This window comes from Salvelinus sp. IW2-2015, linkage group LG4q.1:29 (assembly GCF_002910315.2).
Source record: "Salvelinus sp. IW2-2015 linkage group LG4q.1:29, ASM291031v2, whole genome shotgun sequence".
Classification (NCBI taxonomy): domain Eukaryota; kingdom Metazoa; phylum Chordata; class Actinopteri; order Salmoniformes; family Salmonidae; genus Salvelinus; species Salvelinus sp. IW2-2015.
In genome coordinates this window covers 4,979,099-4,992,233 of record NC_036842.1, presented here as the reverse complement: position 1 = coordinate 4,992,233, position 13,135 = coordinate 4,979,099, and the positions used below count along the sequence as shown (strand labels likewise).

The following is a 13,135-nucleotide window of genomic DNA, read 5'->3' as shown; positions in this document are numbered from 1 at the left end:
TCTGTTGGATTTGGTGCCACTTGGTGGTCACAAGCAGATGAGCAGGAAGGACCTGTCAGCCAATTCATATATTATATTGCCTCTTGGTTCCTCTTTTATGTGTATTTATACCATTCTCTTGTAAATATGCTTTTAATAGATATGATGAAATCGGGATATATCTGGAGAAGTTAAACATCCTCATTTACAAGCTGACATACAGAAGTGATACAAACTACTGTAATAATACAAACACTTCAAAAAAATGTAGTCCCTTTAAATGGCTTTTATTGATTACTTATTATAGCAAACCCAATAAGACACAAACACACACATACAGCTACATCTGAAGTACTCAACAAGCATAACATACATTGGGTTTTCAAACACAGCACAAGAAGAAGTAAAGAGAAACTTAAAACTTAAAATATACACAATGTTGTCTTGGTCCGTCACTTAAAAAAATGTGGGTCTCTTCCTTTAAAAATGTTTCAATAACAATATAAAAAATGGTGGCAAAGTTAAGAACAAAAACAGATTGTATGGGTGTGGATGGTAAATCCCAGGCATCCAGAGGCCTCCCTCTTATATCGCCTTCACAGCGTCGTCGATCTCAGAGATTTGATCCTTCAGCTGGCTCCACTGCTCTGGGTTTAGTGAGATACCTGGGCACGGAACAGAGGAAAGTTAGACAGAGGAAAGTAAACTGATCTAGGTTCAGTTACTGAATCCAAAAAAGTAGCATCACTGGGCTTGATGTCAAACATGACATCTGGGTACCACTGTGTCTCGGTACAGAGGTGGAAAAATACACATAGAAATTGTGATAACACTTAACATTTGTTATCCTTTTAAAATGTTTGTAACGGGCTTATGGAGTTGATAAATCATTCATAAACAGTTTCAACTCATTATTTGAAGCCGAAACGACGATAAAATTATTTCAACCAACGATTCATCATTCAAAATCCATGTGTGTGTTTGTTTGACGGTGGGCTCAGGGGCCAGGGTCCTGCTGTGACAGATCTTACCTTTCCTGCCCGGCTTCATCTCTCCCTCCTGGTCCATCCAGTACTCACGGATGTCAATCAGACACTTCCCTTTGAATTCACGAACACTCACATACCTCATCTTCCCAATCTGAAATAAAAAAGATGCACGTGAAGACACAACCATATCACAGACCTTCCAACTTTGAATAATTTTTATGAGTACCACACCAGCGGCCCCCACCAGCCCCCATGCGTGCAACACCCACCCTGCTAAAATCATAAGCAAATGCACTCTTTTTTTATTGACCTAATAATGATACTGGCAGAAGACTGTCTCAGCAGGAACGGTAGCCTACAAGGTGACCGTATTACCGCCACATCGGCAGTCAGGAGTCACGACCTCAGTCAAATTCCACGTGACCCTTTGAGACACCGTTGAGCTCGGATGCCTCTGATGGTCATTAGTAGCCTACCAAACGTGCTAACGGCCAGTTGCTAATGGCCGGTACTCAGCACTGCATTGTCCCTCTAATCACTCTGGCATCAATGCAAATGCGACCGAAAATCATATCAAACTCTTCATGAGAGCCCTGGCTTTCAAAGTTGGAGCGGAATAGGATCCCCTGTTGCGCAGGGAGAGCCAGCTCCTCATAGCTGGTTGATGCACGGAATAAAATGTTCCTGTTGCGCAACATATCTATAGGCTATGCTATGCAATTGAGTGAGAAAGAGTTTTGCTGGCCTCTATTAAAAAGAGGGTGCCATCAGCTTTCGATAGGCTAGGACAATATTTACTTCTCAACTTTCCATATACTAAGCAAATTGCGTTGCTTTACAACCGGAGCAGCCTACCTGGCTGAGAAAAGCATCCTCCATTTATTATTCAAGTGCATAAGGGTGACATGTATTTCTCCCCCCCTGCCCCAAGAAGTGCATGACAACGGTCCATTCTAAATCAAAACTAACTTCACAGATATTATTTAGTATATGTAAAGACAAGATTCAATTGAGAATTGTCTGAATGTTGATAATATTATCACTTGCGATTGATGCACAGCGCGCAAATTTTTGGGCCGACTTTAAAAACAAAATCATAGTCTCATTCATCATGTAGCCTAGCCCATAGGAGTAGATGTTTTGTATCACAACTGAAGTAACTCCAAACGTATCCTATAGGCCTAGGAACCCTGGAACATGGTTGGAGAGCCCATAGCCTACAGAGCCTAGTGAAACATGTGTTCTTATAGGCCCCTTCATTGCGCAATCCCGTTTGAAAACAGAGTTCTGACAGGCCACTATTTAATAAAAGCATATCCATCTCTGCCTGGCCGGTTCCCCTCTCTCCACTGGGATTCTCTGCCTCTAACCCTATTACAGGGGCTGAGTCACTGGCTTACAGGTGCTATTTCATGCCATCCCTAGGAGGGGTGCGTCACTTGAGTGGGTTGAGTTACTGACGTGATCTTCTTGGCCATGTTCTGTTATAATCTCCACCCGGCACAGCCAGAAGAGGACTGGCCACCCCTCATAGCCTGGTTCCTCTAGGTTACTTCCTAGGTTTTGGCCTTTCTAGGGAGTTTTTCCTAGCCGCCGTGCTTCTACACCTGCATTGCTTGCTGTTTGGGGTTTTAGGCTGGGTTTCTGTACAGCACTTCGAGATATTAGCTGATGTACGAAGGGCTATATAAAATAAACTTGATTGATTGATATCCCAGCTTTCTCGTGCTGTTTTACTTATTGCTAAATTCTTACAAATTAAGCACATTAATCTGCTTTACAAACAGTGCAGCCTATTAGGCATATTAAAAAAAAGTTGCTGCATGTTACCTACATTTCGCTATGCTAGGAGACAGAACGGGTCTCCGTCCTGAGCGGTATGACGGCTGCGTGGTCCCATGGTGTTTATACTTGCGTACTATTGTTTGTACAGATGAAAGTGGTACCTTCAGGCGTTTGGAAATTGCTCCCAAGGATGAACCAGACTTGTGGAGGTCTACCATTTTTTTCTGAGGTCTTGGCTGATTTCTTTTGATTTTCCAATGACGTCAAGCAAAGAGGCGCTGAGTTTGAAGGTAGGCCTTGAAATACATCCACAGGTACACCCCCAATTGACTCAAATGACATCAATTAGCCTATCAGAAGCTTCTAAAGCCATGACATCATTTTCGAGATTTTTCGAAGCTGTTTAAAGGCACAGTCAACTTAGTGCATGTAAACTTCTGACTCACTGGAATTGTGATACAGGGAATTATAAGTGAAATAATCTGTCTGTAAACAATTGTTGGAAAAATGACTTGTGTCATGCACAAAGTAGATGTCCTAACCGACTTGCCAAAACTATAGTTTGTTAACAAGAAATTTGTGGAGTGGTTGAAAAACGAGCTTTAATGACTCCAACCTAAGTGTATGTAAACTTCCGACTTCAACTGTAACTTTCTGTGAAGGACGGTATTAGCAGAACAGCTCTCTCTGCCATGTCTGTTTCCAGACATAGCGGACTGAACTACTGCAACACAGCACATTTCCTTGCTCGTCAATGCGCTCGCGCCTACTACCGTTGCGGAGATTACAGCATGTGCAGGGGAGTAAGTGTTCTCGCTTAGTTGACTAAACGCTGTAGCTAACTACCTTTGTTGTAATGACGCCTTAGCTAAGGAGCGAAAGACTAAATAATAGTGGTTGTGCGCTTCACTAGCACATAAAATGTAGGAAAATGTATTTGACAAACAGTTCGTTCTCCATTTTGCCTACCCTTTTCTCCTCACTGGTATCAACGGACAAAGTGGAGAGCTGCCATCCAGCTCGAGGTAGGAAAATAGTGTTAACTCGAAATGACACAACGACAAGGTTCCAGTTTAACAAAGTTTACTATACCGTATGAACACACTACAAGGTAGCCATCGCACACCAGGCTAGGTCAATCAACAGAAAGCCTTCCCGCGCAGGCGCACTCTTGACAGAGTGATAGCCCCGTAATAACAGAAATATAGGGATACTTAAAACATGAACTTAACAAATAGTACTGCGACTACGGGGCGGACGGAGCGGAGAGCTAGAGATTTCTCTCCTTGTCCGTCCTCCAATTGTCTCAGCTCCAACTTCAGACAGTCGAGTCAAAAACCACAACGTGCAAACTAGAAGCCTATTTTTTTTGCGTATTTTAGGGTCGTTTTTCATACCAGCATGCGTTGACCTCAAATCTCATCCATGGTATGCAAAAGGTCTGATATCGACATGCTACTAATGTTGCATCTTTTGTACTGGGGATGGACGGACACAGTGTTCTTCTGCGCTGGAGTCTGGTCGAGCAGCAACACAGAGCTCTGATCTCCTTACCTGGAACTTGTTGTCATCCTTGTCCTTGTTGCCGCTTCCCTTGGAGGTTCCACCAGGTTTGGAACTCTCCCCTCCTTTCGGTTTCTTAGCTGCTGGTTTCTCTGGCGCTGCTTGCTTTCTCTTCTTGGTCTACAACAGGGGTTCATTTCCATAACATTTAACTTTCTCTTCAGAGTACAAAAGGAAACCTCTGATTGTAATACGAACTGTAGCAGGTTAGCGCTTGTCGTCATGAATCTTGTTCAGGAAGCAGCTCTGCAGTGGTCACTAGCTGGCAAGGCCACAAAGTCACAAAATCTGAGTTTAAACTTTACCCTAACCATAACCCTAACCACACTGCTAACCCTAACCATAACCTTAAATTATGACCAAAAGGCACATTTTTGTTTTCATTCATCTGTATAATATCGCCCCCTTTTCTTTTTACTTTGCAGATGGCCCATCTAGAGGATATCGCTCAGGACTGCCTCAAGGACATGACTCATCTCAATAAACGTCAACCTGCTTTGGGCTCCCGAGTGGCGCAGCGGGCTAAGGCACTGCATCTCAGTGTGAGAGGCATCATTACAGATACCCTAGTTCGAATCTAGGCTATATCACAACAGGCCGTGATTGGGAGTCGCATAGGGTGGCGCACAATTGGCCCAGCGTCGTCCGTGTTTGGCTGGCATTGTAAATAAGAATTTGTTCTTAACTGACTTGCATAGTTAAATAAAAAATCTAATATATGCAGCTATATAAAAACACGGCTTTGAATCTACATACCCCAAACTTTCAAACGGTAGGGTGACTTAGGAATGTCCTTGTTCTTGAAAGAAAAGCAATTTTTTTGCTATTAAAATAACATCAAATTGATCAGAAATAAAGTGTAGACATTGTTAATGTTGTAAATTACTATGTAGCTGGAAACAGCTGATTTTTAATGGAATATCTACATAGGCGTACAGAAGCCCATTATCAGCAACCATCACTTCTGTGTTCCAATGGCACATTGTGTTAGCTAATCCAAGTTTATCATTTTAAAAGGCTAATTGATCATTAGAAAACCTTTTTGCAAATATGTTAGCACAGATGAAAACTGTTGTTCTCATTAAAGAAGCAATAAAACTGGCATTCTTTAGACTAGTTGAGTATCTGGAGCATCAGCATTTGTGGGTTCGATTACAAGCTCAAAATGGCCAGAAACAATAGCCACGAAACTGAAGATCTCGTATAATGCTGTGTACTACTCCCTTCACAAAACAGCACAAACTGGCTTAACCAGAATAGAAAGAGGACTACAAGAGGCCACGATGCACAACTGAGCAAGAGGACAAGTACATTAGAGTGTCTAGTTTGAGAAACAGTCCTCAACTAACAGCTTCATTAAATAGTACCCGCAAAACACCAGTCTTAACGTCAACAGTAAAGAGGCAACTCCGGGATGCTGGACTTCTAGGCAGAGATCCTCTGTCCAGTGTCTGTGTTCTTTTGCCCATCTTAATCGTTTCTTTTTATTGGCCAGGCTGAGATATGGATTTTTCTTTGCAACTCTGCCTAGGCCAGCATCCCAGAGTCGCCTATTCACTGTTGACGTTGAGACTGGTGTTTTGTGGGTACTATTTAATGAAGCTGCCAGTTGAGGACCTGTGAGGCGTCTGTTTCTCAAACTAGACACTCTAATGTACTTGTCCTCTTGCTCAGTTGTGTCCCGGGGCCTCCCACAACTCTTTCTATTCTGGTTAGAGCCAGATTGCGCTGTTCTGTGAAGGGAGTAGTACACAGCGTTGTACGAGATCTTCAGTTTCTCGCATGGAATAGCCTTCATTTCTCAGAACAAGAATAGACTGATGAGTTTCAGAAGAAAGGCCATTTGAGCATGTAATCAAACCCACAAATGCTGATGCTCCAGATACTCAACTAGTCTAAAGAATGCCAGTTTTATTGCTTCTTTAATGAGAACAACAGTTTTCAGCTGTGCTAACATAATTGCAAAAGGGTTTTCTAATGATCAATTAGCCCTTTAAAATTATAAACTTGGATTAGCTAACACAATGTGCCATTGGAACACAGGAGTGATGGTTGCTGATAATGGGCCTCTGTAAGCCTATGTAGATATTCCATTAAAAAACAGCCGTTTCCAGCTACAATAGTCATTTACAACATTAACAATGTCTACACTGTATTTCTTATCAATTTCATGCCATTTTAATTGACCATTTTTTTGCTTTTCTTTCAAAAACAAGGACATTTCTAAGTGACCCCGAGCTTTTGAACGGTAGTGTATATCTGAGCATTTTGAAATATTTGTGTCCTTCTCAGTTCTTTTGACGGAAACACAATGTCTTTGCGTTGTGGCTTTGGATACAACACAGGAGCAGGGGGTGTCTGTTTACCTTGGTCTCAGCCTCACTGTCTGAGTCACTGGCACTGGCACTGCCAGAAGTAGATGACAGAACTTCCTTTGACTTGGGCATCCTGGAAAAAGATGCAATGACAGAATAAATACCATCCTTTCGTAAGACTTCAATGCACAATGTTATCAAAATAAATGTACATTCCGAAGAGCATGATTTTGTTCTATTGCAGTGTAACCTCTGATAAATCTGCTTTATTATGTCTGTTTGTTACTGTGTGCAATGCATTATACAATAGTTAGCAGATTAATGATAATCAGTGACCTAGTCTATAATGCACTCGTAGAAACAAGGTGCTAAGTAGAACCATACAGGGTTCTTTGGTTTGTCCCCATAGGGGAACCCTTTTTAGTGCTGGGTAGAACCCTATCTAGAACCTATCCATCTAGAACCCTCTATGTACGGTTCCTCAAAGAGCCCCCTGTATATGGTTCCACCTAGAACAATAACCATTTTGTCATCGAAAGGTTCTTCCTAGATCCCTCTATGAACGGTTCCACCAACTTTACTAGCCTTTAAAATTGTATTATTTAGGACAAAGCGTTACAATTATCATCAGGCCTTTCTTTGAGGACCTGGTCAAAGATTTGTATAACTAAACCAAGATAAACCACAGCCTGTCGTTTCAAATGGGAACAAATGAGCCATAGTGGGCAGAACAAGCAAGGAGGTTGGCAGAGGCAAGCACGAGCTAGCGAAATCCTATTGGCGCATTCTAGCATGCATTTGCATATTTCCGTTGGGGAACCCCTACTCTGTAAAGTGCATGTGTGTAATAACTCAATTTGCCTTTTTACTCCATCTAAACAACCCAACTTTGGCAAAGGATAAAGTCTACAAAACATTGTCCACTCTGTTCGTAACAGATTGTAGTTTTGGGAACAGAAAACTGTATTGAGATCAAATGCTTAATCGATGAGTAAATTAACAGAATGTCGGCCAAAATCCATCTCGTTCCATCACTGCCGGCCCCTGCCTTCCTCTTGCTACCATATTTGGTAGCGAGTGGAAACGCCAACCGGGTGCTTCACATTTATACATCCAGTGAAATATCTGTTTCATTGTTCTCTGTGGCCTAGTTATACTCTAACACAGTGGTGTTAGGAATCTCCTGGTTTACAGGCCACATCAGGCCTTCAAGTCACATTATGCTGGTTTGCAAAGTGATGTGGAATTCTTATTGGAATCCAGCCAGAGTTAGCATATCCAGTAAGTGGAATTGTTAATCAATTGCAACCTGCATTCAGAATGACTGCCCGGGTATGGAAGACTGAATATTGAGACTACCTCAGTCATCTAAACTGGAACAACCATCTAAGTAACGGGGGCCATAAAAGCAACAGATTGGATTAGTTCATAAAACGGTATGTTATTTATCTTTGTGTAGCATAAAATGTATTAACCAATCAATGTACATGCAAAACATATTTTACAGTAAAACAAACAATTCTAAAAATCTCCCTACATGCTGGGAAACATGATAGATGGTTCTATGTAGAACCCTTCATGCCTTCCAAAAAACATCCAAGAACCCTTTCTTCCAAAAACGGTTCTTAGGATGTTAAATGTTTCAGATAGAACACTTTGCCTAACAAAGGATCCTTGTCTTCCAAAAGGGGTTCTGATCAAAATGGTTATTGGTAGAACCCTATCCCTCCGCAAAGAACCCTTTACTACAGGTAGATAGATAATGTAAAACAACTGATGTCGATATATACAGAAATCTATAACATTTCCACTGGACATTTTCCTACCTAAAAAAAATTGCTACACGGTTCCCTCACGCTGACCCAGATGTAGTCCACGTGACCACCGAATATGTACGTTCTAGTAATTTTTATGTTTATTATTTCAATTTGCAATCTAGGACTGATTCGCTCGAATTATTGCACAGCTCGTCGAGCTACTGTAGAAAATAGCACGCGCATACTCTGGATAGGTAGGCCTGAATTAACCAATAATCCAACAATTTATCACGATCAATCGAGTTTGTAAAGTTCTTGCAGCACGGCTACAATGTTGCATTTAGGTTTGCACCTTTGTTTGCTCCAGGTATAAAATCTACATAGTAACAACAATACAGTACTTACGTGCAATATTTCACTGTATTGAGCTCGAGTGTCGTGTACGCGGATACTGCTGAAGGCGCGAGATAAAGGCCTGCAAATCAATAATTTCTTGTCTTGTCAAAACCTGCGCGGTTTACCAAATCTTCCTTTCAAATGAACTGGACGAAGTAAAATCAGCACGAGGCTTTCTTCCTGTTCATGTGATCTAGAAATCAGTGGCGCAAGTTTGCTGCAGCTTCGATGCATCCGGAGGTAAACGGTATTTGTGGGAAATGGTGTTCTCTGATTGTGCTCCTGCTTACAGTTAAAGGCGCTGCATGGTCAATTCTGTTTTTATTTAACTAGGCAAGTCAGTTAAGAACAGATTCTTACTTACAATGACGGCCTAGGAACAGTGGGTTAACTGCCTTGTTTAGGGGCAGACTTTTACCTTGTCAGCTCAGGGATTCGATCTAGAAACCTTTCGGTTACTAGCCCAGCTGTAACCACTAGGCTAGCTGCCGCCCGGTGTCTGCATTGGCCGTGCAGCATTTACAGTGATATAGCCTCTACATAAATCAGGGCATTCGTGCTTCTTGCGATTCGCCGATCAGCGCAGAGCTGTCGTAAAGGAAGTTGACAAGGAAGTGAGTTTGTGTTTATACATTCGGAGCCCTCCGCATTGTTACAACATTTGAGACTGTATGGAGCTAAATTTGGCCTCAGCGTGCCTTATGCTACATGTACAGTCTTTATGGCGTTACATAAAAAGTATGTCAACAGAAAGTGTCTGCACTGTCTGAAAGGATACATTTGGTAACAGGTCATTTTTTTTTTAAATGCATAAATTTTGGCAATCACTATGAAAGTAATAGGGCCTGAATTATTCTATCAATGACCTTGTAATATAGTTGTAGTAGCAGCACATAATAAATAATTATTTGGTGGGTGCTTATATTTGTCAAATTTCACACATGTGTATAATTTTTTGTTTGGCGACCCTGGAGCAATTAGGGTTAAGTGCCTTGCGCAAGGGCACATCAACCGATTTTTCACCTTATCAGCTCTGGGGTTTGAACTAGCGACCTTTCGGTTAGTGACCCAAAGTTCTAACGGCTAGGCCTGCCATGTTCTGTGAAGTACAGTATATAATATGATACAGTATACTGTGTGTGAGCCTTATATTCACTAAAAACAAATTTCCTTTGCATCAGTTCATTATAAAACTAAAGGTAAAAAATGATAGCATTTTAAAAACTAATTCATAAACAGAATCATGTTTGCTCCACGTCTAATGTGAAAACATCCTCTAAAATCTTCCTTGACACACTGTTTAGGATGTGTCATAAAGTACACGTAGTTGACCGTAAGGAAAGATAAGATGATTCTGCTAAGTGCCTTGGAACAATGGTTTATTGGGCCTCTGGGTTCAACCAAGGGTCATATTCTTTAGGCACCAAACGGAAACAAAACAGACTGAAACAGGGAGGGACTACCTGAACTTGTCCAATAAGAAAGTCTTGTTTTCCTTTTCTGTTGCAAAACGTTTTGCTACAGTGTGCATCAATGAATATGACACAGGAGTCAGCTGACAACAGGTGCACTCATTGCAGACACTATAGAACTGTACAGTACTTCCCCACATCTGATAGGCACGCCCACAATACAGGACAAGCCATAACATGTTAGTCACTGCTATTACTGTTGTGACCAGGGATATGAGAACACTCATGATAGGAGGGAAAGTATGTCCACATCAGTTCTGAATCTGGTGCCAGTGCAGGCCTTTGAAACATATGTAGTATTGTTTGAAAACCCATAAACATTTGCAGTGAGTGCCCTGGCCTGAAATAAACCAAAAAAATGACATATTTGGAGAACTAGCCTAGGGTCAAATGTGCTCTGTAATGTTCATTAAAGACACACATTCCTTGGCATGTATTAGAAACAACCTGCCAATCAATATTGCACAATCTAGCCTTATCAATCGTTGTTTGTCATTTTATCAATTGAGGTATGTTCCAATCACAGTTGAACTGTTTTATAAGACATGGACAGATGCTCTTGTCCTGTGTTGTTATTCCGTCTATCAATGAGTACATTGAGCAAGCCAATTCATTTGGTCAACTGTTTTACGTAAGTGTGCAAGCATTCTCCCAGTGATATCAATCAAATAACATGTTGTGTCCTAACCCAGCATGCTATTGATTGCAGGTGTGGTGTTCCTAACATACACAGCATCACTTTTGACAGATTATATGGACTGTCGCTTGCTGCAGTGGAAAGTGTACTGTGCCAATCAACTTTCAAGTGGAGACCAAGAGAAAGAATTTACATTTTCCAATATTCCATTTAATTTGGTAACTGTCTAATATTTTATGAATCAATATTTCAGATATTTATGAGTATCTTTTTGTTCCACAAAATAATATAAAATAGTGTAACTATCTATAGTCCTTAAATCATCTTTACTTGGGTAATTGGGCACCCATAGTCAGTGAGGGCCAAAGGAATATCCAGAATTAGTTTATGGATAGTGTAATGTATGATTTTTTAGCCTACAATTAGCCTACAATGATAATCAGCTGCCTATTTGATTGCAAAGTCATCTTTGAGGAAACACAGCACACAACATTGTAATAACAAAGAGGACTGAGCATAACCGTAAAACAGCAGCTGATTAGGAGGCGAGACTTGCACAAGGGATCCACAATTTACGTCACCAAGGCTATATAACGAAGTTAACTTCTGACCTTAGCAGAAACCTCACTGCTGACTGATAAGCCTTACAGAGCTGCATAAATTCCGATACTCAATCTACTCTGTACCACAAGCACAACATAACTCTGGAAGAGGTCAACAAAGAAACAGAACGCAAGCCCAATCAATATGACCGGAAAAGGTAATTCATATTTCTGCCATTTCATTTTGTACTTACGATTTTACCACAAATGAGACATTATCCTATGTTAAACTGACCGACTAAACTATGACTTTCTCTTCTCTCCAGATCTAACTGCCGTTCTGGACTGTGCGCATCAGCTGCGTAAAGTTGGAGACGGCCTCGCTAGTGACGTCCTGGACTGGAGATTCAAATTGTTGGAAATATTGACAACACATTACAAGAATATAATCAAAGTGAAGTGAGGAACTTCAACCCACTCACTGAAGATCACGGAAACAAGAAGACGGAATACTACCTCAGTGCCCGAGGGCAACGGTTTTGTTAACCATGCTGTGGGCGGGATGGAGGGTTCCAGTTCGCCCTCGGTGATTCAAAGGGTGCATTTGCGGCAAGAGGATACTCTGCCTGGACCTGGCCCACAATCAATGCCAAGGTGGCTGGTGCTCCCCACGAAGTCATGGAGAGAGTGAACAGTGAACCTGTGACATTGTAATGGCAAAACCAGTGGACCACCATGTGTCGTTTGACATTTGGCCAGTGGTGGAAAAAGTACCCAATTTTCATACTTGAGTAAAAGTAAAGATACCTTAAAAGAAAATGACTCGAGTAAAAGTGAAAGTCACCCAGTAAAATACTACTGGAGTAAAACTTTTAAAGTATTTGGTTTTAAATATACTATAAGTATCAAAAGTAAATGGAATTGCTCAAATGTAAAATAGTATCAAAAGTAAAAGTATAAATCATTTAAAATTCATTATATTAAGCAAACCGATTTTGTTTTTAAAATTTACAGATAGCCAGCGGCACACTCTAATACTCAGACATAATTTACAAACTAAGCATTTGTGTTTATTAAGTCCGCCAGATCAGAGGCACTAGGGATGTTCTCTTGATAAGTGTGTGAATTGAACCATTTTCCTGTCCTGCTAAGCATGCAAAATGTACTTCTGGGTGTATGGAGTAAAAATAACATAATTTTCTTTAGGAATGTAGTAAGGTAAAAGTTGTCAAAAAATATAATTAGTAAAGCACAGATACCCCCAAAAAACACTTAAGTATTTTTACACCACTGCATTTGGCAGACCTGTGGCCAGTCATATGGACGATCTGACTCAAAACGGGGGTCCAGAGCCCAAACAAAACTATCATACAAAGTGTGATGAAACAAATGATTATCTGTTGTTGGGGACAAGTGTCCTATCATGTTCAACTAYGTAGAGATCATGGACACAAAGTGGCCTTCAAAGTGCTTTAATGTGTTATGTGAGGCCAGTGAGTTATTTTTGCTTCCATTAATTACTACACGTACCACTAAAAGCTGTGTTCAAAAACTGCATCTTGTGAAGTTAGTTATCCATTGTTAGTGTTTTTGATTCTCATGTTAAAATAAAAAAAAGTCAGACAACAGGCTATACTGTATGTTTCAGTCAGATTGTGAGTCCTTTTTACACTTTGTTGTAGTGCAATCAATCTGGAGGC

General features: G+C 40.9%; 1 protein-coding gene and 1 long non-coding RNA gene across 3 annotated transcripts; one reads left to right on the top strand and one right to left on the bottom strand.

The window, feature by feature from the left end:
• Positions 1 to 250: 250 nt before the first annotated feature.
• On the bottom strand, positions 251 to 9,668 carry LOC111961290 (activated RNA polymerase II transcriptional coactivator p15). Its single transcript, XM_023983445.2, has 5 exons — positions 8,794 to 9,668; positions 6,683 to 6,764; positions 4,308 to 4,436; positions 1,011 to 1,119; positions 251 to 644 (listed from the first exon to the last, which is right to left on the bottom strand). The coding sequence occupies exons 2-5, from the start codon at positions 6,761 to 6,763 to the stop codon at positions 565 to 567; spliced, it is 399 nt and encodes a 132-aa protein (XP_023839213.1). The 5' UTR covers position 6,764; positions 8,794 to 9,668; the 3' UTR covers positions 251 to 564.
• On the top strand, positions 7,765 to 13,061 carry LOC139025538 (uncharacterized). Of its 2 annotated transcripts, none has more exons than XR_011477133.1 (2): positions 7,765 to 8,067; positions 11,762 to 13,061. It is a non-coding gene; the product is annotated as an uncharacterized lncRNA (long non-coding RNA). The 2 variants fall into 2 exon arrangements; XR_011477130.1 differs by lacking the exon at positions 7,765 to 8,067 and adding an exon at positions 9,668 to 11,653.
• Positions 13,062 to 13,135: the final 74 nt, after the last annotated feature.